This window comes from Diuraphis noxia, unplaced genomic scaffold (assembly GCF_037042655.1).
Source record: "Diuraphis noxia isolate RWA-SAM2 unplaced genomic scaffold, SU_Dnox_SAM2 contig0003, whole genome shotgun sequence".
Taxonomy (NCBI): domain Eukaryota; kingdom Metazoa; phylum Arthropoda; class Insecta; order Hemiptera; family Aphididae; genus Diuraphis; species Diuraphis noxia.
This window is the reverse complement of record NW_028301713.1, coordinates 82963469-82990134: the sequence shown is the minus strand read 5'-3', so window position 1 is coordinate 82990134 and position 26666 is coordinate 82963469. Positions and strand designations below refer to the sequence as shown.

General features: G+C 27.9%; 3 protein-coding genes across 6 annotated transcripts; 2 read left to right on the top strand and 1 right to left on the bottom strand.

Moving 5' to 3' along the window:
• Positions 1-6059: 6059 nt before the first annotated feature.
• Positions 6060-8204, top strand: LOC107173218 (spermidine synthase-like). Of its 2 annotated transcripts, none has more exons than XM_089222325.1 (5): positions 6060-6343; positions 6788-6932; positions 7012-7379; positions 7466-7701; positions 7773-8204. In XM_089222325.1, exons 2-5 carry the CDS (start codon positions 6805-6807, stop codon positions 7917-7919), a joined length of 879 nt encoding a protein of 292 aa, XP_089078451.1. In that variant the 5' UTR covers positions 6060-6343; positions 6788-6804; the 3' UTR covers positions 7920-8204. The 2 variants fall into 2 exon arrangements, with proteins under 2 accessions (XP_089078451.1, XP_015379139.1); XM_015523653.2 differs by having other exon boundaries at positions 6061-6343; positions 6775-6932.
• Positions 8205-8361: 157 nt separating this feature from the next.
• Positions 8362-13840, top strand: LOC107173207 (uncharacterized). The gene is made up of 9 exons (XM_015523640.2): positions 8362-8927; positions 9060-9254; positions 9345-9529; positions 9599-9719; positions 9855-10025; positions 11246-11367; positions 12048-12291; positions 13428-13601; positions 13672-13840. The coding sequence occupies exons 1-9, from the start codon at positions 8649-8651 to the stop codon at positions 13771-13773; spliced, it is 1593 nt and encodes a 530-aa protein (XP_015379126.2). The 5' UTR covers positions 8362-8648; the 3' UTR covers positions 13774-13840.
• Positions 13767-25411, bottom strand: LOC107173232 (uncharacterized). Of its 3 annotated transcripts, none has more exons than XM_015523681.2 (30): positions 25154-25409; positions 24575-24967; positions 24396-24515; positions 24273-24334; positions 23821-24194; positions 22045-22139; positions 21371-21542; positions 21020-21144; positions 20795-20962; positions 20495-20737; positions 20325-20420; positions 20160-20263; positions 19913-20099; positions 19639-19845; positions 19430-19582; positions 19277-19351; positions 18951-19187; positions 18046-18868; positions 17900-17964; positions 17240-17391; positions 17028-17172; positions 16772-16936; positions 16575-16697; positions 16379-16507; positions 15127-15228; positions 14904-15062; positions 14668-14829; positions 14541-14615; positions 14260-14477; positions 13767-14193 (listed from the first exon to the last, which is right to left on the bottom strand). In XM_015523681.2, exons 2-30 carry the CDS (start codon positions 24950-24952, stop codon positions 14049-14051), a joined length of 5259 nt encoding a protein of 1752 aa, XP_015379167.1. In that variant the 5' UTR covers positions 24953-24967; positions 25154-25409; the 3' UTR covers positions 13767-14048. The 3 variants fall into 3 exon arrangements, with proteins under 3 accessions (XP_015379167.1, XP_015379166.1, XP_089078450.1); XM_015523680.2 differs by having other exon boundaries at positions 19907-20099; positions 25154-25408; XM_089222324.1 differs by lacking the exon at positions 14668-14829 and having other exon boundaries at positions 19907-20099; positions 25154-25411.
• Positions 25412-26666: the final 1255 nt, after the last annotated feature.

The window sequence follows — 26666 nt, the reverse complement described above, 5'->3', positions numbered from 1 at the left end:
TTACAAATTATTTTGTAGTTCAAAATTCATAATATTGTTTGTATTTATATCTAAGGTTATACAATGATACCTATACAATACCTATACGTATACAATGATACCTATCATTGCATTCAAATCTAACCTACCCTAGTCAGAGGTCCACCCCACCACCTAATGTACAGCAGAGCGACATCCACTTACCCCCTTTTTTTATATTTGGTTATCATATTTTTACCGTAGGCCATAAGTTCCTCATCCTGCTGTCGACAGTTTGAATTGAGCATTATATTCTTCAATATCTACTAGTTTGTTAGCTCTAGTAGCTGCTATTTTGTTATCCTAAATAAATAAAATTACAATAAATATTTAATTAATTTAGTATCATAAAATATTAATTCAAATTTCTGATATTATGTATTTACACATTGTAAGTTGAGATTCTTGTGTGTACCAAGTAAAACTATTGACAAAGGTTATGATGCATTAAAAGAGTTGTTATCAAACTACATCAATTCGAAAACAAACCTCCTGACGGAACGATATAAATTTAAAGAGAGGAAGCAGGGATCTGATGAAATGATACACCAGTTTCATTTGTTACATCACTGAAAATACTTTCACAATTTTTGTGAATTTGGTGTTAACTTGGACGAGTCGTTCAGAAACCAAGTAGTATACGGTATTAAAGATATTAATATTAAAAACCGCTTAAGCAATTGTAAACAATTGTTGTCCGAAATGAAGTTGACTTTCAAAAGAAGTGTGGGACTATGTTTATCAATGGAAGCTCCAGATAAGGATATAGTAAAATGGGAAAGCCTGCAAGAGTTGAACTACCAGAAACAACAGATGAAGACAAAGAACAACAAATCAGTCAAGGATTGGGAAAAAAGAAGACAGAAAACTTAAAAGAAGGAGTCGTCGAACCACAAGGGTGTGTTGGGCAAAATGGTATATTTTTGTTGTGGTGTTGCTGGTCATACGAAACCAAATTGTAGATATAAATCACTTGTTTGTGCTAATTGTTCCAAAGTTGGACATTTAAAAAAGGTTTGTAAAATTAAAAAGAGTAATGTTAACTTATGAGAACAAGTGGATAGTAATTTAAATTATGATTTTGGAGACTTAAACATTATGGATAACATTTAACTTTTAGATTCTGTTGACTAATTTTATCAAGCCATTTATTATTAAACTGAATGTGAAAGAAAATTCAATTAATTTTCAAATACGATTAGATACCGGATCATTTATTACAGCTATATCGCATGAATAATTTATTAGATCTAAATTTAATACTAAGGATTTAATTAGTAGTGATATTAGTTTAAAGGGTTATACTGGTACGTTAATCGGACCACTAGGGTTTTAGAGAGTGAAAGTGTTATTCAAATGTTATTGAAGGGTTGAAATTATATATAATTAAAGGAGGTGGTCCGCCTATTGTTGGAAGGGATTGGATTGATAGGTTGTCAATACCCTTATCAGATAAAGTTTATTCACTTACATCGAATAATCATGATAGTAATTTTGAAGAATTTTTTTCAGTATTTAGTACAATTTTAAGTTGTTATAAACCAAAAACTTTTAAATTATATTTAAAGGATAATGTCAAGCCAGTATTTTGTAAACCAAGGGTTTTACCTTTAACCTTAAAAGATAAAGTGAGTAATAAAATCTACAGGCTGATTGATGAGAAATTATTAATTCCGGTTGAGACTTCAGATTGCAGGGCTACTCCGGTAGTTCCAGTAGTAAAAGGTGATGGCACTATTCGTTTATGCGGATACTACAGGGTTAGGTCGCCAAACGTGTCCGGCCCAGGGGCGCCATTTGGTGGGGAGCAGGGTGTGCACTTGCACACCCTGAATTTATTATTTACTATTGGCCTAGGCGTCATTGATACCGGCCTTGCCACCTTGGCCTTCAGTTTTCCTATCTTTAACTTTATGGTTTAGGTCATAAATTGCTTTTAATGATTGATTTGTATTTTCTATTTTTATTTATATTCTAATTTCAAATATAGGTACCTAACTATTAATTGAATTTATGCGTTAAAAAATTTTAAAATAGTAAAATAGTTTAATGGTAAGATATCTAGTACCTAAAATATTAATATTACATTTATTAATTTGTAATATTTTATGTATGAAAACCAAATGTTTTTTTGATAGTAAAAATTGTATAGAAAAAATACGATGAGAAACGTTTTTTCGACAATGGCCTGGTGGTGGGAAAAAATTGGCCTCTTTAATTGCATGTACACCCTTAAAAAAACCGAAGTGGCGCCCCTGGTCCGGCCCATTCTATTCGTGTGCTTTCCAGTGTCCCAATAATGCTATAGGTTCGTTGTCTAGGTCTTCTAAATTTTTATTGATACGTACTTCATAATCTCCTTCATTGTTTCTGACTGGACCGAATATCTTCCGCAATATCTTAAATCTTTCTCTCAAATACTTCTAACTTTTTTTCATCAGCTTTTGTTGTCAACCAAGTACTGCTTGCATATAGAGCTACTGGTTTAACTAGGACTTTATATAAGGTTATTTTAGATTTTCTTAATAATAATTTTGACTTGAATAATGGTGGCAGTCCATAGTAGCACCGGTTTGCTGCGATAAGTCGTCTTCTAATTTTCTCGTGGCTATTTGCATCTACATTAATATCTGCACCTAAGTATTTAAAATTTCTTACCCTTTCAAAAACATGGCCATTTGGCATTTATCTTTAAGAAGTTTGTCCTGTGATTTTGTCTAGACACTATCATGTATTTTGTCTTTGTCTCATTAATTTTCAAGCTAATCCTTGTCTCCTCCTTCATCAGAATATCTGCTGTGTTTTTTAGATTATTGTCTGTTTTGGATAATAAGATTATATCATCTGCATAAGCAACTGCTGTTAGGTGTTGATTGTTGTGATATCTGTAACGTTGTTATCGATATTATATTGGCTATCGATAATGGTGTACCGCGATCGATCCAGGTTAGGTTAGGTTAGGACTATTAGTATATTATTGTTCAATCAGTGTTTGCAGTGCCGCGTTAAGCTATGTTGCCGCCCCGGGGCAAATTAAAATATGCTACCCTTAATTTTTTATTTTATGTTGATTCTTAAAAATTTTCCGCCCTATCAAACACCATAAAATTTGCCGCCCCTGGGCAGTTGTCCCTCCTTGCCCCCCGTTAAATGCGGCTCTGAGTGTTTGTCGTGAAGTTGCGCTGCGAACTACTATTCAGAAGGTTTAATGAATAAACGTATTACCTATCAACAGTCAAGTTGATGTCATTTTCACGGATTTCGAAAAAGCCTTTGACCGTGTTAACCATGAATTACTACTTATTGCACTTAACCATGTGGGTTTTGGGGATCCTTTACTATCTTGGTTTAAGTCATATCTAACCAATAGATTTCAATTCACTAGAGTCCAAGGTTTTAACTCTGCTATAACACCGGTTCCATCTGGTACCCCACAGGGAGGACATTTATCCCCCCTCTTATTTCTTATATTCATTAATGATATTTCCTCAGTCCTCAACAACTGTCAATTTTTGTTATTCGCTGATGATTTAAAAATCTATACTCGCGTTTCTTCTATTGATGACTGTATTATTTTACAAAACGAATTAAATGTTTTATTTGACTGGTGCCAAAAATGGGGAATGAGTCTAAATATTTTAAAATGTTACTCAATGTGTTTTTATAGGTCTCGTTCGCCCTTACAATTTGTATATTCTATAAATAATACATCACTTGAATCAGTTTCTCATATCAAAGATCTTGGTATAACGTTTTCATTCAACTTAAACTTTCGCCAACATATAGAGAATATTATTAGTAAAGCTTTAAAAATACTAGGATTTGTAAAACGTCATTCTTTTGATTTTAATAATCCTCATTCATTACAGCTATTATATAATGCATTAGTCAGATCAATTTTGGAATATGGCTCGATAATTTGGAGTCCTCACACCAATTCCGACATCAATAGCATTGAGCGTGTCCAAAACTGATTTTTGAAATACATGTCATTCAAACTTAATATACCTATCATTGATCACAATTATAATCCAATTAGATCTACACTAAATGTCCAAACTTTATTATTACGTCATGAACTTTCAGATATAACTTTCGTGTATAATTTAATTAATGGGCTCATTAGTTCCCCTCCACTTCTAAACTCTATCCCCTTTAATGTTCCTTTTTACAGCAACCACTTTGTTCCATTTTTCTACGTTCCGTCTTACAGCACAAATTATCTTACGAACTCACCCATTCCAAGAGCATTGTCACTATGCAATAAGTGCCCGACTAACGATTTCTTTTATTCACCTTTATGGCTTTATCTAAGATATTACTTTCATATTGTACTTTAACCATGCATGATTATTAAGGTTGTTATTATGTTAAACTATTTTGTAATGCTATTCTATTATTATTGTTTGTACTTTATCTAGATATTTATTTATTTTTATTTGTTTCCTCTTTATTGTTATTTCATTATCATTTATATAAAACTATTATTTCTAGTCGTAGTGTAATTCCAACTATACTATGTATCACTGGGCCCAGGCCCGTTTTGTTCAATTATTTAATTATTTGAATAAACATTATTATTATTATTATTATATACATATATATCGACTTGTTTGTCTAATATTTATATGCAAATAGGTACAACAATTGTCTTTTATTTCTATGCCTTTGGCTTGGGACATAACTATGCTCATAACAGATTCTAGGGTGATATTGAACAGCGCAGGTGATAAAGCATCCCCTTGTCTTAGGTTAGTCGTTACCGGAAACTCTTCCGATAAATCTTCTCCAAAACTGATTTTACATTTTGAATTATGTGAACACGCTTTGATTAGTCTGGTTACTAGGTTAGTTACTAAGTTTACTAAAGAACTAAAGAAGAATAGTCTGTGTTCCATAGTAATAAAATGATTACTGTGATATCTAAATTTTACTATTGTTAATTGTCATATACTTCAATGCAAGGTAGATTAATCCACCTATATAATTTTTGGTAATCAGAAAAAAATCCTCAGACTACAATATTACTCACAACCTCATTCACAAATATTTTTTAACGTTAATTGGTATCTATAATTACCACATTATTAATATTTAATTACAAATACGTATATTATATTATATTATACTATATTATTATATTATAACATTCAATAGATTAATATAGTTGTTAGAAAAACAAAGTTTTTATTAAAAAATTATATTTTTAAATATTTTTTATCCTTTTAATTTTAACTAAAAATATCTATAAAAAATACCGAGTACCTAGTAGTCCCATAGAGTATTTTAGAGTAAAGATGTATAGACATTTTTTTAGATTTTTAGATTTTTTTCAACTACTTATGAGAAACCTTGTTTTAAATTTGCAATACTTAGCTATAGAAATTGAAAATTTTTTGCATTTTTAGAAAATGTTCGTAATTGTTGGTATTAGTTATTTTTGTTTCCCGTTATAATTACATTTAAAAATGTCAACAGTTTTTTATCTAATATATAAAGTCATAATCATAACGTTTGATTTATTAATAGCTCTAAAATATTTAAAATATTTTGAAAATGTTATCATACATTCCTACTTAGAAAACATCATATAAACATTTGTTGAAAATTTCAAAAAACTACAAACAATTATATCATCATATGTTTTTACTGTGAATAGGTGCCTACGTTTAATGATTATTGTTTGATAATTATTATATTATTATTATCTATATTTTGTATTATTGACGCATTAATTATTCGAAATATTTTTATATGCTATATGTTTTTACTGTGAGTAGGTGTTAATTAACGTTTAAAAATATATGTTCAACCATTTTCATGAGGTTGTGAGTAATATTGCGGTCTGGGGATTTTTTTTCCTAGGGTCGGGCATTTTTTTTCCGGGTATTTTTTTTCTGCAATTCATAATTTTTATGCTTAGATTTTTTTCCTAATTCTTCAGCGCCGTGAATCGTGACGAATACAATTTATAATATTATGATAACGATTAATGCTGCGTAACCGTTATCAGTTCGATAAACAATTTAAAAAATAAAAAACACATGTTATTTGAACAATTGAAATCTGGAATGGTTTAAAAAATCCTTCAGTCGTAAATGTTCATTAAATTAATGAGAGCTTAAAATTGTCAATAATTTATTTACTCTTTAGTTGGACTTGTTGGCTCGTGACATTTAATTCGTTATCGTTATCTACTTGCTGATCACAACCACGGATCAGAAAACACCGTCGAAGTCGAAGAAATCTCAAAATTAATTCTCATATTGGAAATTTTGAATATTGGTTACGGAATAAAATATAAACAATACGTCATATAAATTGAGTAAATATATATTGACTATTTTAATTTTTTTACCAATATTAAAATGTATTCATAGCTTATGAACAAGATTAAAAAAAAAAAAAATTGTTTTCAAATGAAATTCCATGTTATAAAAGTCCACACATCCTTATTTTTTTTAATTGATAAACGATGGGAAATAATAAATTATCTATTTGAATTTTTTTATTTGATTATATTTACTTGTTTACGTACAAAGGTAACTATTTAAAAAAAAGAGGTATAATACTAATTAAATGGTAATTAAAAATAATATAATACTTGTGTTACCTATCATTATAAAATATATAAATACCTATTAAATATTTCACTAGATGTTTATTCTTAGACTTTAATTTAATTTTTTTTTTTTAATGGTATTTTTGCCTGTAAGGTAGAATATTGTTTAGTTTTCATGAAAAATTCTGATTTAGACTTATGATCAAGATATTAGGCTAAGCACAATGGATCATTTACAACAAGGTTGGTTTACTGAGTCTGAAACATGGCCAGGTGCTGGACTTTCATTACAAGTAGACAAGGTGCTTCATAAAGAAAAATCCCAGTATCAAGATATTATGATATTGCAAACGTAAGTATCTGTATGGTTATCTAGTAGTTTACATAGTATACAAAATTGATAATTGTAACTATATTAATTTTTTTCACAGCAAATCGTTTGGAAAAGCTTTGATATTGGATAATATAATCCAATGTACAGAGTTTGATGAGTTTTCATACCAAGAAATGATAAGTTTTTTACCACTTTGTAGCCATCCTAATCCAGAAAGAGTTCTGGTAGTGGGTGGTGGTGATGGTGGTGTTGCACGTGAAGCTGTTAAGCATCCTAAAGTTCTTAGTGTTGATGTTGTTGAAATTGATGAACGAGTAGTGAAACTTTCAGAACAATATTTACCATTTATGGCTTGTGGATTTAAACACGACAAGGTTACACTGCATATTGAAGATGGGTTTGAGTTTATGCAAAACAATGTCCAACGATTTGACATCATTATTACAGACTCTTCAGACCCTGTTGGTAAGTACTACTAATTTTTATTGGGTAAAAATGTTATTTTAATTAGTCAAAATATAACAATACAATTCAAATAAATATTTTTTAAGGCCCAAATGAGTCATTATTTCAGAAAACTTATATTGAATCATTGAAAAGATCTTTAAAACCTGGTGGTATTATATGTTCCCAAGTTGGATCAATTTGGATTAAAGAAGATCAGGATACAATGACCAGATTGTCTAAAGACTGTTCAGCTAACTTTAAAAAGGTCACTCTAGCCACCATATCTATTCCATCTTATCCGACTGGAAACATCAGTTTCATTTTAGCTACAGACAATGAGGTTAGAAAAGATTACCCATACAGTTCAGTATATTATTATTTAATTATTATTTATTTCTCATGTTATTTCAGTTAGTAAATTTCAAAGTACCAGCATATAGTTTTACACTTGAAGAACTAAATAAACACAAACTCAAGCATTACTCACCAGATGTACATTCTTCTTCATTTAGTATTCCTAGATTTGCTCGTATGATTATTCCACATATTAATTGTTAATATTGTTTTATTTTTTCAATATTACCACATTTATAGACTTAATTTTGTGTAATGCTACTTTATTGTTATGCTTGCAATTAAATCACCTATTAAAGTAATTTAATATTTATTGTACAACATTAAAGTATTAAATTATAGGAGCTTTTAGTTTTTTTAATTGCATTGTTATTCTATTTTATATCCTAATCACATGTGATCAATCTAAACTATGTATTATTAAATTAATTGATTCTCATATGTTAGTATTAATAATATTGAATTACTAATAAAAAAATTGATACTTTATTTTATGTTTTATGTATTAAGTATATTATATTATAATAGATGATTGGCAATTGATCAATTTAAATGTTTGATTATTTTCTTTGTTTATTCAGTTATGTCTTATGTGCATGTTTGTAATCATCCTGCCACTAAGTTTAATAAAATTTATCACCCAGCCACCAGGGCTGATTAGATATACATGAATCATGATCCTCTGTAACATGATATCTTAAGAGTATGAAAGTGTAGATGATCAGTATATAATCTATTTATTAAAAAGGATAAATACTTCTTGATTCATTATAATATTTAAAATAAAATGTTGACAAATTTTTGAGAACTTTGTGTAGTGTGAAGTATATAAGGTTCAACTCGGTTGTCATTCGACTAACAGATTTTATCCAAGCACATTTTGTTTGTTGTCAATGACGACCAAAAGTGTTAATCAATACTTTCTTTATAAACATGCAACACTATAGGCAAAAAACTTTCCCAACACAAATCCTTCTAAGCCAACATATAATTATTTACAAAAGTCTAATAATTATGGAAATTGTTTATGTTGGCCACCGAAATCCTACAAATCGTGCGCTTTTAATATCAAACAAAGAATGGAAAAGACTTGGTCAAATTTTAACTAAAAAAATAGACGAAGAGGAAGCGGTTAATATGAGCAAGCAACTGAAAGAGATGCGACGTGAAACGTCAAAAAAGATGGTGGACGGTTGGGACAACACTGAACTGGTTAGTGGGTCTAGGTTTTAAGTGTTTTAACGTTCCAACAATCCGCGCAACTGATAGAGTACACATTACCTGTTACAAACTTACAAAGGTATGTAGCTAAATCTAAAATGATCCATTAACGAATGTTTACAGAACAAGACCAAAAATCTTTTGGAACAAAAACAAAAGGCGCTTTCCGAGTTGGAAATGAAACGGCAGCAGAGGGACGAAGAGATGAAGCGCGAAGCACTAGAGGCCAGGAATAAGATCATCAAGAAAGCGTGCCAACTGAAATTTGAAGAGAGAGACGCAACAAAAACGTTCTATAGAGCTCTACAGAATTCTGAAGTTGTTATGATGATAACTATAATATTATTAAAATCAAACGTTGCATAAATTAATTATCCTGTTGTGCTGGTGTCAAATTTGATTTTTCAGGTGTACAAAGAAAGGGCAATACAAGTCAAATTTAATGAAGCTGAGCGAGAGCAGAAGGTGCAAAAAGACCTTGAAACGGCTCAAGAACAAAACAAGGAAGCAGAACGGTACAAAAAACACCAAGCGAACGAAAAACAAAAAAAACATGAGCTAAAAAGATTAAACGCTCAAATGTTTTTAAAAGAGTAATACAATTTTGTGGGATATTAACCAAGATATTCGTCGTAAATTATCAATGTGTAAATCAATTATAGGTTGAAGGAACGTAGGGATAAGAGGGCTGATGAACAGATTGCGTCGCTTGAGTCTGGTAAGGCGGAATTACAGAAAGTAGCTGAAGAAATCGAAGAAGCTCATGAGAAGGCCGCTGCTGAGGTGAGAGCTAGGTATATTTGTGCGACACTTCGACGGTTTTTAATGTTCTCATTAATATAATATATGAACAATTTTTTTTTTTATGACGAAGATGTTTTTTTTTACTAGTTGTGTGGAAAACATATTGTTTTGTAGGCTCGATCAGCAAAGGAAAAACTGCAAAAGGATATAGAGGACAACCGCATAATGATAACCAGCAAAAACGATATGCATGAGTCGGAGGAATGGGAAGAGGATATGGTTACTACCATAATGGCAGAGACAAAGAAGATATTAGCCAGAGCGCGGAGACTTAAAGAAATAGAAGTATGTTTTCGGGCTTACTCGAATAACGCATAAACATAATATTAGGTATATAGGTTGGTGAATAGCCATTCAAATTTCGTGAGAGTTAGGGAGTTACAATTTTTTTTAATCGGTATATTACATATACCAGTATAAAACAATATATTATTTATGGCTACATCAGACTATACAACTGATCATATCAACGAAAACATCTTACTCCATTGTTTTTTAAATGAAAGAACGCAGAAGGATCTACTAGTAGGTTGTAGGTACCTATAATGTTAAGCTACCTATATATTATGTGCAAGATTTATATTTACTTCTGTCGCCTTAAATAATATGTAATATATACTGTGGTTGACTTGGGTATAAAGTAGTAGAGGTACTATAGCTAGGTACTTTGAAAGAGGTAGCGTCCCTGGCATTTTAATCAAACTCACATAACTACGAGAGGGGGGACCTCAACACCACCTTTTTATGCTCCCTTAAGAAGCATAATAAAAAATCAAGAAACAGGTATCAATGAATCATATAATATATAAAATAATATCATAATTTATTAGGTAGGTATAATTTAAGGTACTTTTTACTATCTAGCTATATTATACATCTGATGGCTAATTATCAACTTTCACATTTTAGATATCAAATATCAATACAATTATAATTTAAAATTTAATTTGTAGCTAATAGAAGTACATTTTGTAATATTATAACAATCTATCCTATGCCTTCCCTTTAAAAAAGAAGTAGGGGTACTCTTGAGTATCCTAAAAATTAGTTGATATACTCAGTAGGATTGAGTCAGTCCTCCTCCCCCCCCCCCAAGTTAACCACTGACTATATTGGGTGGTATTCCTTTCGTCCAAAGACAACCTTCTTATTTTTGATCAAATATGATAAAATAGTTTCCCCTTTTCAATAATTGCATTATTTTTGCCCAATTTTCATGTTCAACATTTAGAAAAGCACTGTCACACAGCTTTGGGCAGCTAACTCGTCAGAATTAATCAGAATGACTTGAATCAAGAATTGTTTATGCACATTTTAAATTCTCTTATATTACCCTAATTATATAAAACAAAATAAAAAGCGCTAAACACGACTAGGACCGATAATCTTCAATCAACACCTGTGCCTTGCGTTGTTCAGCGTGACTGCAGTGTACAAGCCACGTGAACATCGTGAACAATAATTACCATCCACTATAATAGTTCAATTTTTATCTGTTTTTACAGTTGATGGAGGTCAAACAATTAGCACTGGAGAAGATGAGAACGAGATCGGCGGTTTGGCCGACGAAGAAAATCGGGTGGGCACAGTTTGACGTACTGGATGCCATAGAAGCGCAGGAAAAACGGTTAGAAAATAACCTAGTAACATACGTTGTTGCAATGTTGCAAGTGTGATAAAATTCGAAAAATAATCCTCTCCGTCCTTGAATTCGTTTTGATTTCCTTTACCACACAGCGGTATTACAATAGATATTCCAGAATATTTTCAATTGTCAATTGTTTTGGTACAAGACTGCTGCATTACCTCCAAAGCTGAACGAATCAATTCTGTATATTTGACAATATCCTGCAGCATATGATAATATATACTATATAATCTGTCATATGTGTTTAAGTCCAATTTAGTTATTTCTCCATAACCAGGTAGAAAATGAAATAAACAGTGTCAAAACCATAAACACTAAATATTATAAATTATAATATAGTATAAATACAAACCTACAATGCATTTACGAGAAAATGTCTTACCTTAAGGTGGATATAGTCGATATAGATTTCAACAGATTTAGTAATATCTCCACAAAAAACATCTATTTTTAATACACGTAAAATACATACGTACTAGGTATGTCTAGAAAACTCGTTGTTTGGTACAGAATATTCATTCCGTGTTATTAACATGGTTTGAAATTGAAATTAATATTTTTGTAAAATACGATGGGTTTTGATATTTTTTCCCCTGATTGTAGCAGTCTATGTAATTAGTTTTTTTGTTTTTGGTACGCATAAAGTCTGATTACTGCAGGTATCTAGAAGGGGAACGCAAAAAGAAAGAGCTGGCTAATAAAAGAATAGAACACGAGGAGATCGGAAATAGACTGTGGGAAGAAGAGATGTGCAGACGACGGAAACGATCGGCACAGGAGCTTCGATCGGAGATGCAAAGACGCGAACGCGAGAAAAAGTTGTTGACTGAGTTTGCGGACTTGCGCAAGCTAATGCGAATTGAAAATGCCAACCGGTTTCGGGAGCAACTCGAAAAACAGTGTGTAAGTATATTATATTAGCAAATGACTTTACTTTTTCTTACTTTCTTCTCAGCTTAATGATTTTTGTAGCAGTTTTAGGACCTTAGTTCCGAGCTGCTACAATGAATCCTATTCTCCACATTTCCTGTATTCTATTTGATGATGGAAAAGCCAAGTGATGTAATTCCCAAAAATGAAATTTTACAATAGAGATTAATAGTTTTGTTGAAATATTATTTAAGAAAGGTAAATTTGATTGATAAATATTTAGACATGTATTTTAATATATAATTATACAGTTGAAAGTAAAAAGTTATATATCAAATTAGTTGCTATGCTTCAGAGTGAAAAATGGAGGCTTAAATTAAATTATTTATTAATTATATTTAGGTGATCTATACTGTGACATGTTGCTGTTGTGAGTTTCTGTATTACTTGTGAAATTAGCTTGGATTTAACAAAGAATTTGGGGATTTCACAGTATTTAGAAAAAAAATAAATAATTATCATCAGTTAAAACCTCAATTTAAATAAAATTGAACATTACATAATTTATTTATTTTTTGGTTACATCATTTGGCCTTTAAACTATCAAATCATTCAATTTTAACAATTTTAACGTTGCATTTCTATATACCTATATTTTATGGATTAAGTTTCATATTAAACTTATAATAATTAATAATATGGTATGTTAATTTGTATGTCTATAATAATAATTGTTTACGAGAGCTTTAAGTATTAAAGTATATTATATTATTTTCTATTAATCTACTCTTTATACATTTTATAATTGTTTATCATAGTATTTATAACTCCTTCAGTCTCTTATGAATTTCAGAATTTTCAAAGGGTTAAAGTTGTGCACCTCCCTTTGGCAAAACAGTCAATTTAAAATAACTACCTTTCCTAATCACAATTTTTTGTTTAAATATTTGTTGTTATTTTTTAATCTACATTCAAAAATTAACCAACTTGGTTTCATCTAAAATATTTATTATTGAAACGTTATAATTTCATTTTTTCTTAGATAAATGGTAGACGTTTACATTTTACACTGGAAGTAGTCTTTAAAATTAAATTGAGCATATTATTTTTTTCCTTAACAAAATTAAAGAATGTGACAAATATACATTAAATTTGTTGTTTTGGAGTAGAATGATAAAAGGATAGCATCGTTGAAAAATAGACAAGCTGATATAGATCGCCACTTAGCATTTGAGCATGAGTGGCAGAGAGAAGATGAAGAATTCATTGCATATACAAAAAATGTGATTGAGAAGAAGATATTAGCAGGCAATTCAGTTGTACCATTATATAAAACAGTAAAAGTCAGTATTATTTTTAGCATTTGAACCACAATAATAAGTATGTTTACGAAAATAAAAATTCAATTTTTAGGATTATCTTGAAAAAAACAATTTATGCATGATTGATGATAAGGTATCAAAAAAAAATCCAAAAGGTCCAACTCATACATCAAGAATAATACGCCATTTTTAGTAATAATTAAAAAAAAATGTATTGAAAAAATATATACAAAATATTAAATAGAAGTCACATTTTTCAAGTCTTTTCTTTTAAAAATATTATTTACTAGTTATTAAGAATATCACAATAAAGAAATATGTATGATAAGTTACACGTAAAAATCCTATGCTAAATATTTAAAAATGATCAATACATACAAAATAAATAGTACCTAACTACAATAAAATTATATGTATGCATATAAATCTACTAATTTTAATGGCAACATATGAGAAACATCATATTAATTAACACTTAATCCATGGCATTTTTTTTGGTAAATTGTAATGTGTTAGATTAAGTTGAGACTGTGTGAGATCAATTTTGGGTTGTACTTGTTTCACAGCTATCAGTCTCATACGATTAATTGCTATTAAACTAATAGCAACGATTCTAGAAAAAATTATTGAATGAATATACCTTAGATAAATACAACAAAAAATATATTTTTGTATTCACTTAAACTTGGACATCTTTCTTTTGGCACATATTCTTTGCATCATAGTTTTGACAATACTATTATCTAAGTCAGGCCATTCTTGAATGATAAATCTGAGCAACTTGTCTTTGCCTCTGGCCAACTTTACTAGGTACATCTTTTGCCAAACCAACGAATGGTAGAGAGCTTCTACTCGTGTAATGCGCTGATTACCATCTACAGGCCAATGGTTTTCAACCTATAGTATATTATATAAATACAGATCATAGTTTATGTTTTTTTAATATAAAATATCTATTACCTTTTTTTCCAATAATTTTCTATTTAAATCTTGAACACAACATTTTAATTCCATAACCTCATTTTGTAATTTGTCCTAAAATATTAAAAATATATCAAAATTATACAACATATTATAAATATCTTACTCTTGTGTTACAAAGTTCCACATTTGCCTGGGCAATATTTTTTAAATTCTGACTAGTCAACATAGTTTTTATATCTTCTAGATGAGCTCTACACTTATTGTACTTTTCTCGGGTCTCTGTTAGTTTCTTAGTTATTAACACATTTTCGGTTTCTAAATTGAGCTATATTATATTTACATGAATCACATCCGTCAATAAATAATTAAATAAGTTATATGTTTAAAATAGAATATTACAATCAATTTTGAATGTTTTAGTTCCAAGTCTGCAGGTGTAGTTATGTCCTGAATATCAATCATCAATCTGTTTTTATAGTGATCACTTAAGGTAAGCTTGTGTTGCAACTCTGTAATTTTGTTTTGCAAATGTCCACATTCAGCATCCAAGATTTCAAACTGACGAATACATAAAAATGTTACTAAATACTAACAATTAATAAAATTTAAGTGATGTTGTTACTTTGAGTTTTATTTCACAGTTCTCATTTAGCAAATCATTATATTTTTTTTGCCATTCAGTTGCAGTTTTTTCCGCCATGTTCAACTGTGATTCCATGTTATCCTAAAATAGTTTTTTCAGCATTTTATGATATTTAACTTAGTTTCTGTTTTATCTTATAATGAATACAGCATAACTTATACTGATTAACTTTAGAAATTCCAGCCAACCAACGATTTATACTTTTCTAATAATTAAATTACTATCACGTCACATCATGCCTAAACTAAATAACTAGAACTTACATAACATTACTATGTTCTTAAATAAAAGTAACCTCATACTACTACGCATGAAGCAGGAAATGCGCGTGACTAATGCTTGTACTAGTAGCCAAGTATTGTGGTTCCATGAAAAGCGGTTAAATATTAAAGAAGACAACAACTGATTAACCTTGGGATGTGGTTCCAACTTAACCAGAAGAAAATCAATCACTGACTGAGGTTACTTAAATTTGAGACAATATATTTGAATATTATTAAAAATGAGTAATTTTTAGTTTTTAAATATATGCATTATGCATAATGCATATTATGTTAACATAAATAAACACGTAAATTGGTTATATCAAAATTTAAAACATTATACCAGCTGTAGATTTCTAAATCAATGATAATTTTTCAAATTTAGATTTTTAAGTATAGTTATTAGCCTATATCAAAATAGTAATATTGTATTACCTTAATATATACTATGATCAAACAATATCACAATAACAAAATCTCTCATACATATATAATAAATTTAAATATAGATGTTATATATTTAAAAATTGGTTTTGAGTTTTTTTAATTTAAAAAAAAAAACCAATTGATATATGCCTATTGTGGGTAAATTTGAGATTAAATTAACACTTAATTCATTTAAAAAATGAATAAATTTTAAGAACATTAGTTAGGAAATCACTAATTAGATTACAAACTATCAGAATCAAAACTAGTTAAGATTGGATAATTTTGATTAATACACTTTTAATGATTTCAAACTCTCCAGTGGTGCTGAGACAAGATAGATTAGTAAGTTTTTTTACTTATATATACTTAATAATTAAGGTAACAAAAAGAGTAAAATATAGCTATTATGATTTAGATTTCAAATTAACAATTTGCATAAAATAAGGTAAAAAATACATTTTAAATAAAGTTATGGTAAAATTATTTTAGCGTAATTTAAATATTTGGTTAATTCAAACTTTAAGTAAAACAATACTTACATTTTTTTCAGAAATCTCTTCAGTTTTTTTTTTTTTCTTAGTTACATAGTGTTTCATAATTTCAAAATCATTTACTATTTCTTGATATTTTTGTTTACTCTCCTTAAGTTCTTTATTTAAGTCTAAAAGCTATAAATTAAAATAATTTTCATAAACAAATATATTAAAGTAAGTAAAGTAAATTTCATTTTATTACCTTTAGTTCTAATAATCGTTTATCTTTATCACTTTTTGCTTGTTGATCTTTTATTACAATATCTGCATTATCCAGTTGATGTTTAAATGTCTCAATCATTTGATTTTTACTGTCTAGTTGTTCCTAAATATTATTGATGAAACATAATATACTTTGTTAGTAACCAAACCTTTTTAAATGTTGCTTTGAATAAATACCAATAAAAGTGAAATTTGGTTTTTTTGAGTTTCAAGCTCAGCAATTTTTTTATAGGCTTCGATTAAGTGTTGATCAGTTTCTTCTTTTATGTCTAAAATTCTAGTTAATTCTTTATCTAACATTTCATTTGTATCTAATACTTTTACTAAATCATTTTCCAGTTTCTAAAGAAGGTTATGTATAACAATTCATAAATATTGTATATTATGTGGAGGTAAACTTTTATTACAATTTACAGGTTATCAATAATATTACCTCTACTAAATTATCATTTGTTTGACATAGATCTTTGGCTTTGAATATTTCAATTTTGTTCTCTAATTCTTTGATATGATTTTCTAATTTAGCCAAATTTAATTCCAGTTTTGTATTTGTTTCCAACTCAACTTTTATTCTATGCCTACAAAAAAATAATAAAAATTGTGAAAAACTAATCGTGATTGTTTACAATTGAATGCATATCTTACATATAATCAGTAATTTTTAGTTCTTGACATCTTTTTATAATATTTAATTGCTCGATTTCAGCATCTTTATTTTCAATATTTATTTTATATCCATAAGTTTTTTTCCGCTCATTTTCAAGATCAATTTCAAGAGCTTTTATTCTATCTTTAGTCTTAATTTAATTCAAAATAAACATTATTATTATACTTATTTACTTAAATAATTGATGCTATACTATAACAGTTGATCAGGAGTACATGTTACAAGAAATAGTAAGTATAGAATTTAAAACATTGAATGTATATGAGAATATAAGATAAGCAAGCATAAACACATACAACAGAATTCATTTAATAATCTTAAAATAAAGTATTCAGGAGGCAAAAAAGCTAAAATATTTAATTAAGCTGGAAAAACTTAACCAAGTACGACTGATTATAAAAATTGTGGTTTTTTTAGTGATAAGTTTTAAGAAAAAATGAAATTTATGAGTAGTTCTAGAGTGTTAACTTCACCATTTAGGAGGTGAAAAATAAAAGAAGTATAAGAATGTTTAAGATATACTGAATAATGTAGTCATAAGGTGGGCAGAAGAATCTAAGAACAAAGGCATCATATGATAGGTAATAATATTACACCCACCCCTAATATGCAATTAAAATAAGTAATACTATTCTTACTTGGTTACTCAAATTAGGAGTAAAGTTTTCTGAACTAAAATCTGAAAATGTACATGTCACTTCCACTGAAATCAGATATTTATAAATATTAAGTAGTTTTACATAACTTAAGGTTATAATGACTATAAAAAAAATTATTAGCTTACATTCCTTGTTCTCTTGTATACCAGACATCAATTGATGTTGTTCTGAAGCTTGAATTGTTAATTCTTCAATAGTTTTCAATAATTCCATGTTAATTTGATGTTTTTTGTTCTGTTCTTCAGCTAATAAATTTTGATATCCAACTAACTCATCAGCATGCAACTCTTCATTCTTTTCTAATTCATTTTTTAAGCGATATTTATCCAATTTTAAATTTTCAATATCATCTATCAGCGCTAGATTTTTACTTTTCAATACATCATTCTCATTTTTCAATTTCTCCAACTTTTCATTAACTTCTACTTTGAACTTTTCATTATTTAATAGTTCATTTTTTAATGTCCAATTATCCTGTTGTATAGACTTAATTTCTTCTAAATCCTTTTGATTTTTTTTTAAGTTATCACATTCATTTAAAAGTTCACTATTAATGTTTTCTAAACAATCTATCCTCTCTGATTGTATTTTATTACAATCTTTAAATGCAGAGATTTTTTTTTCCAAAACATCTTTCATATAAACTAATGGTTGAATTTCAGCTCTCAACTTTACACCTAATGTTTCAAGTTCAGACAATGTTTCTTGCTTTTTATCAAGATGTGTTAATGCATCGTTTAACTTGTCTGTTAATAATGTTTCATTTTCTATTAAAGTATGATTATGATTTTCGAGAGCATTTTTTTCAAAAGTCAATGTTTTTATAGATTCTTTAAGTTCTTTAAGTTGTTGATCCATAAGTTCTGTATCCTTTTCCATTACTTTTATCAAAGCATTTTTTTCTTCCAACTCCAATTTTGTATTGGCTAGTGCCGATTTCAACTCCTCCTAATTAATTGATTTAATCATGCAATGTCAATAAAACAAATATTTAAATGTTTAGTTATTTAGAATGAAATGTAATTCTTACTGATATAGAACTGTGGATATTTGTATTGTCCTTAGTAATCTGAGAGGGAAGACTTAAATTTATAATTGATGGCTCACGCATAGAAATATCTTGATGATGATAAGACATTTGTAAAGAAGGTAAAGTATTAGATTCATTAGGAATTGCTCGGCGCATTTGTTCATTTTCACTTATGTGCATGTCCGTCCCAATGCTTTTAGAAACACTATGATTTTGTGTATTCCCGTCATTTTTAGTCTGTAAAAAAAATGTTAAGAAGTTCAAGAACTATTATACCAAGATAATTAAATATTAGAATTATTAAGATACTATTACACTGTACATACCAACTCTGTATTTTGTAAACTATTAAGCTGGTTAGATAATGCTTCTATTTCAGATATTTTACTGGCTAAATTAATCTTGATAAAAAAATAATAAAATGTTATTAACTTTTTGTTTACAAATTTAAATTACATAGAACTCATAATAATAAATACTTGTAAACTAATGTTTTCTTCAGCAAGATGTACAACTTTTGACTCGAGATTATTAAATGTATTAGGATCAATATTTTCTTTTTCGGCAAGTTTTGTTTCATAAGCAGATAACATATTCTTAAAATATTTTGTTGAATCTTTCAAAGTTCTTATCTAAATAATTGACCAAGTGAGCCAAAAAATTAACATTAATTGTTTACTATATGTACCTCATGATTTTGTTCTTCCATAATTTGAGAGCATTGCTTGTTTTCTATAGTAATTTTTTGAAGTTTTTCTTGTAACTGTGAGGTAGCCAAATGAACATTGTCATTTTTTAATACTCTAAGTTCATCAATTTTCATTTTAGCAGTAATTAATTGATCACTTTTTTCGGCTAATCTTGTTCTCAACATATCTACTTCAGATTCTAAACTCTAAAGTAAAGGTTAATATATTTTTTATTATATATAAATATTCATTAAAATTTGATTTTACTTTAACTTGTTTATTGAGCTTATTAACTATGTTTTGTTGATCTGATTCATGCTTAAAAATAGCATCTTCTGATTTAAAAAGCCTGTTTAAACGCTCTTGTAATCTAATGAATACATCATCTAAAGTTGCAACTATACGAGCAGGAGAACTATTTTTCTCAATACTTATTTTATTGGGTAGTTCACAACGTTCTCTAAAGAAAAAAAAAAAATTGACAAAAGAAATAAAAAACCTTAACATATCAAAAACTTACGCTACAGATATATCTTCAGACATTGGTGAACCGCATTCTTCAGTAACCCAAAAAGTATCAAGATCTTTGATTCGCTTAGAAATGGTTTTTTCAACATCTTTTAACTAAAAAAAGAGTAGTGATATTACAATTAAATTAAATGTTTAAATTCATTGATTTTCTCACCTGCAATCTTATTTTATTAATAACAATCTCAATATCAGCAAATTCATGACCATCATTTTGAATTTGTTCTTCTAATAAATTTTTCAATCGGTTTAACTATAAAATAAGTACATTTTTTATTAAAGAATTAAATATAAATATGATGTTTATATAAAATATACTGAAATTACTTCAGTAAGCATATCTTGTTGATTATTTTGTTCCTCTTCTAACATATTTGTTAGTTGATTAATTGAATTTTTTTGAGAAATTTCATTTTTTATCAAATTTTCTATTCTGGTCTCCTGGTTAAGAATAATATTCTTTAATGATAGTACCTCAAGTTTGGAAGTATTTAATAGTTCTTCAGTTCTTAAACATCTATTCTCTAACTTAATGTACCGCTCTTCAGCCTCAGTCACCACTTGTTCAGTCTAAAAAAATAATAATTTTAATAGTGAGAATTAACAACATATTTATGATAAAAATACATGTGATCTAAGATCTTCAGTATCCAGTGATTCCCTTTCTTTTTCTTTCAATTGGAATTTTAATGTCTCCAATTTACTATCAAATTCTTCTCTTTCAACTTCACGTTCAGCAATTTGATCTTTTATGAACTTTTGTGATGACTTAAGTCGCCTATCTGCTACATCTAACTATAAAAAAATTATCAACATTTATGAAGTAGGTATTAATGATTTGAAATAACTAACTTGTTGAGCAAGATCATCTTTATCATTTTTTATGTTTTCAATGATTTTGTTATATTCGGCAGAAAACTCGTCAAATATAATTTGTAAATTAGGCCAATCATTGTAATTTTTAATTAATTCTTGTGCTATAACATATTTTAATGATTTAATTAAAAATGTATTGTAATAATATTTTGTTTGTTAATAACTTTATAGCTTTATTTTATTGTTTCCTTTTGTTCTATTTCTGAACTATTGACATTAATTATATATTATGTTATAAATGTAAAATAAATGCAATCAATATATTTCTTTCGATATATAAAAGAGCTCAGTCCGTAAAATATAAATAAATAATAATTTAATTATTACCTTTTTTTTTCAATAATATTAAATTTTCATTGTCAATATCATTATACTGTTTTTTATCATTAACATCAGAACTTTCTTTTTCAAGTTGCTCCTTTAATGATACATTTTCTTGTTCAAGTGCAGAATTTTCCATAAATAATTTTTTATATTCTGATCTCTGTTTTTCAAGCTCCTAAGTAAAATAATTAATTCAAATATATTATTTTTCTACATTAAGGGGACGCTACACACATATTTGTTGTCTCCGTCTTACAAGTGCGTAACATAACAAATGTACGCTTAGTAGATCACGTTTAGCTCCGTTAGTTTCAAAATTAGAGTGAATGACCTATTATGAAACTTGATGTTAAAAACATTATCTGTGTTTATATGTTGGTTTTTTACGATAGTTCAATTTTGTAAAAAGTTATGCATATATAAGAAAGCATAAATTAAAAATGCTCATAACTCATTTAAAAACTTAATTATTGTAAAAACCAACATATAAACACAGATAATGTTCTTAGCGTCGTTTCATAATAGGTCGATTCACTCTTATTTTTAAACTAACAGAGCTAAATGTGATCTGCTGAGCGTAAATTTGTTATGTCATGCACTTGTAAGACAGAGAAAACAAATGGTTGTAGCCTCCTCTTAATCTCTAATAAAAATATTTGATATAAGAAAATACTTACTTTTTTATAATTTTCAATTTTTTTATCAAAATATCTAATGTAACATATATCATCTGAATTTATACTTAGAAATTGTTGTTCATTATTTATTACATCTAATAAAATATGAAAACCAAATTAAAATAAATAAATTACTACTATTTATATAATGTGAATTATTATATATATTTATTATTTTTATTTTATAACACAAGAATTTGAATTTTAATAAAATATTAAGCGAATTAGGGGAAAAGCAGATTATTCAATAATGTATACATTAGCGATTTTCATGGGCAAAGTGCTATTGTAGGCTATATATAGCCCCGGATAGACAAGTTATCCAACCGACGAGTTTTAGGATTTTAACCAATCCTAAAAGGTCCATTATCAAATAAACATTTCAGAAATTGGCCTAGGTTTTATGCAGGTAAATAAATGTATTTAATAAACTGCCCAAACAATTCGACCTTTTTTCAATCCGGGCCTGAATATAATTAAATAGTATTGATTGTTTATGTGCTATTAATACTTAATAACATTGGTTATAGATTGGAATAGTAATAGGGTCTGTAGAGTATTTTATATTCATATTTTACTTATAGAGTTATGAGTGTTCAAATATATTTGGACATGTTATATATGTCGGCCCAAATTTGACTATATAGAATTGTCAAGTCAAAATAAGAAACTGTAGACTACAGTTTTTTATATAAGTTTTTATTTTTATTTATTTTAAAATCATTTTTTTAAAATTGTTTTTATTCATATTTTATCTAATTAGTTTATTATTTTAGCTACAATAATTAAAAATTGAAAAATTAACTTATTGACTATTATAAAATTAATTTTTCCAAATTTGAAAACATATTTTGGAATTTTGAGTTATAACTCAAAACTCAATACTCCTTCGCATGACGCGCTTTAATCAATTGCAACCAAACTATTTTTAATTTCGGTTATACAGGCTGCATAAGAAACGTTAATGTACAATAATGTTGTGTACAAAAGAAAACCGATCTATTGCTCAATCTGTATTAATAATTATTATTATAACAAAATAGTTTTATTTTATTTCTTTCTATATATTTTTTAATTTTTAAATGGGTTGGTGCCCTGGGCCCGTGTAACACACCCGGTTATTGCGGCACTGATGATGAACTATATTAATTTTGCAGATAAAATTATTATACAAAGGGCATATGATGATAATTTATAACATAATATTGACAAATACAGGAGAGTTTTCATTTAAAATACAGAAGTTTGTAAAGCCACAGGGTACTGCTAAGAGTTTCAAGAATTTTAAAATATCAAAATATCAGGTCTTGAAGGTCTTTAAGCATGTTTAAAGATTCTAAAAATCAGAATTTGAATAATCGCATCATTAAAGAAAAAAGGGAATTAGCATGCTTGGTGAATCATCCTATTTAAAATAAATTTTGAAATACAAACAGAAAATGTGAATAATAGTTTCATGAATTACATAATATATGTAAATTAAAAAAAAATTGGTAGATATTCCACAAAATCAATTATTTTTTTATTATTTATGTAGTAATGACCAATTTTTAACCTTACCAGGATATTAATTTTAAACGTTAACAAAAGCACTAGGGCCAGTTCTTACAATGTCCCGTTAAGTGTCCATAAACAGTTACCAACAGTTAGTGGAATTTTTACCGGCAGAATTCTGCAGGGTAAATGTCTGTTAACTAACCGGATATTGTAAGAACGGCCTTAGGTAATAACATATATGAGATAGACTGCATTACTCATAAAATATACTCAAATTACCAGATAATGCAGCAGCTTCATCATTTAGCTTCTTCAAACATGAATTTAATTCTAAATGATTGTGATCTTCACTAGTTCCTTCAGTAGTAAAATCAGCTAATACAGAATGTTCATCAATTAATGATACAATCTCCTCAATGTTTGGTATGAAATGTACTCTTCTTGGACTTCTCATTTCATTAACAGGTTTTTCACAATTATCAGTAGATTCAATGCCATACCTATCACCACCACCTTCTAAAACTCCACCACATTTCATCCCATTCATACGCTCTACAATTGAGTTGTTTAATTCTTCTTGTTTAGTTAGTAGAAAAGAGCATAAGTATTTGGATAATTGACGGAGGGTAGTTGCTACCGAACGCAAATCATCTCTAGAATTTAATTTTATATTGTTTATTTAATTCAAATATAAATATATGCAAACATAATTATTTTAATTTATAACTTACCTCTCTTGCACGATGTCTTCAAGATCTTTGATTTGCATATCAATACTGTCCTGGGATAATACCTAAAAATAGACATATCATCAGATACTATTAATATTTAACCATGTTTACTTTCAAGCATACATAGTCTGAAGTTTCAATATCTGCATCATGTCCATTTAGATTGTTTTGAAACAACTTTGGATCAAAGGAATCTATAGACGAAAACCGATCAACATCATCAAAAGAAGAATTTATTATCGTCTGAAATAAAAAATGATTTTAATAATTTTTAATAAATTGATTAATGAAAGAAATATTACTTTTTTAAGTTTGTATATTTCATTTACTAAATATGAAACTATTTTCTTATGTTTTGCATGGGTTTTTGTTATATCATCTTCAATACGTTTTGTTAATGTATCCAAGTCACAATCTTTAAGGTCATTTAAACGTTTCTCAAATTGTTCTTTTAATTCACAAATCTCATGTTCATGATTATTCTTAATTTTTACCAACTCAGTTTCAAATAAAGATTTAAGAGTCAATTTGAGATTAGATATTTCAGATGCATTTTCAGCACACAAACGTTGTATCTCATTTCGATGTCGTTGTTCATTTTCATCTAGTTCAATTTGGTGCTTTTCACATACCCGTTCTAACTCTTTTTTATAAGCATCATGCACCAATTCTAATTCCATGACGTTGAATTTTATCTAAAAACAAAAATAATCCTTAACATTGGCTTCAAAAAAATTATATAAAAATATATGAATTGCAGATAAACAAAAATCACTATGGCAACAACAAATTGCTTTAGAATTAATTTTATATTTGGAGCAAACTTAACTTTGATATTTAATGACTTATTATAATATGATTTATATAAGTTAAAATATTACCCAAACAAGTTGTGAATAATAGTTCTCACAAGCTAAAATTATTAATAAGCCATCAGTACAAAAATACAAAATATTTATGACTTATAATATTAAAAATTACATTTCAAAAAACTATAAACACAAAAAATATATAACATTTAAAACAATAATATGTCAAAAACGATGAAATATCGACAAATATTACTGTTAAAGACTTTGAACTCAAATGATTCAAGGAAGTAAGAAATAAAACGTCAAAAAAGTTGATAATTATTTTGTTAAGTTATTATTTAGTGTTTACTATTTAAAATTACACAACAAAATGTTTTATCTCTTATCGCCGTTTTTAATAACAAAAGTATAACTGTCAGAAATGGAAGAATATTTTTACATCATGGAAGACACCACTATAATTATCACAGATATATTATATAAAATATACGAATGGATCTTCGCAGGCAAAAATTTGTTGTGTCCGTATATAATATTGCCTACATTTTGCCCCTTTTTTGCTACTATCAAAATGTGATAACATCATTTTTATTATAAATTATAATACTATATTTTATTATAATTTAATTTAATGATTTTATATATTGCTAAATTCAGATTCAAATAGTTAAATAAAATTATTAATACACAACTCGTTGCGAATACTTCAAGCGAAAATATAATACAAATGTTATAATTAGGCTATATATTTTTTTTTTTTTTTTTAAATGCAAAATCATCTTATCCAATATTTCAAATACAAAATTAGATTATAAATACATTTTACTAACTATTTGGCCCATAACTGAACACTCATAGTATAAGCATTTCAATATTGTTCCTTTCACAGAATCTTGAACATCATTTAATACTCTTTGAATGGGAACCAGTATAGATGGTACTGTAGTATTTATATAAAATAATATAGCTACCTGCCAATTTTTCTCTATCAGCTAAAACATATTTCAAAACATTGCAATAAAATCAGTGAATCACTTACAAAACGAATCAAAATCTATGCAAACTGAAGATATGAATACAATTAGCATCAAAAAAAAAAATTAAAAAACCACGTTTCTTCACTAAAAATAATACAAACGATATTTTAAATGTCCATTCTCTGACGATCATTCTTATAGTGCTAAAACAAAATGAATTTCTTAATTGTTGAATGGTACCTTTTAAATGACGACTGTAAGTGAATATTGTGTTTTTTTTTCGAATTGTATATTATTCAATTTGAATTTAGAAATATATAAAACCATTAAATCTAATTATAATAAAACATAATATTATAATTTATAATGAAAATTATGTTATCACATTTTGATAGCTGCAAAAAAGGGGCGAAATGTAGGCAATATTTTATACGGACACAAACAATTTTTTCAAGCGAAGATCCCAAGGGCGCGCCAAAGGGGGTGGCTAACGGGCTTTAGCCCCCCCCCCCCAAAATGGCTAGCACAAACATTTTGATAATTTTATTAGGTTTATATAATTTTCTGTTATTATACGACTTAGCAAAATGTAATGCTTAACATAC

Excerpts from the sequence above, each read along its gene's own strand:
- LOC107173218 (XM_089222325.1), top strand. The coding sequence starts at position 6,805 with ATGGATCATTTACAACAAGGTTGGTTTACTGAGTCTGAAACATGGCCA. Across the intron at positions 6,933-7,011 it reads GATATTATGATATTGCAAAC|CAAATCGTTTGGAAAAGCTT; the intron begins GTAAGTATCTGT and ends TTTTTTTCACAG. Across the intron at positions 7,702-7,772 it reads TTTTAGCTACAGACAATGAG|TTAGTAAATTTCAAAGTACC; the intron begins GTTAGAAAAGAT and ends ATGTTATTTCAG.
- LOC107173207 (XM_015523640.2), top strand. The coding sequence starts at position 8,649 with ATGCAACACTATAGGCAAAAAACTTTCCCAACACAAATCCTTCTAAGC. Across the intron at positions 9,255-9,344 it reads GAGCTCTACAGAATTCTGAA|GTGTACAAAGAAAGGGCAAT; the intron begins GTTGTTATGATG and ends TTGATTTTTCAG. Across the intron at positions 13,602-13,671 it reads CATTATATAAAACAGTAAAA|GATTATCTTGAAAAAAACAA; the intron begins GTCAGTATTATT and ends TTCAATTTTTAG.
- LOC107173232 (XM_015523680.2), bottom strand. The coding sequence starts at position 24,952 with ATGGAATTAGAATTGGTGCATGATGCTTATAAAAAAGAGTTAGAACGG. Across the intron at positions 24,195-24,272 it reads GAAGACATCGTGCAAGAGAG|AGATGATTTGCGTTCGGTAG; the intron begins GTAAGTTATAAA and ends ATTAAATTCTAG. Across the intron at positions 19,583-19,638 it reads TGGAAGAACAAAATCATGAG|ATAAGAACTTTGAAAGATTC; the intron begins GTACATATAGTA and ends TCAATTATTTAG.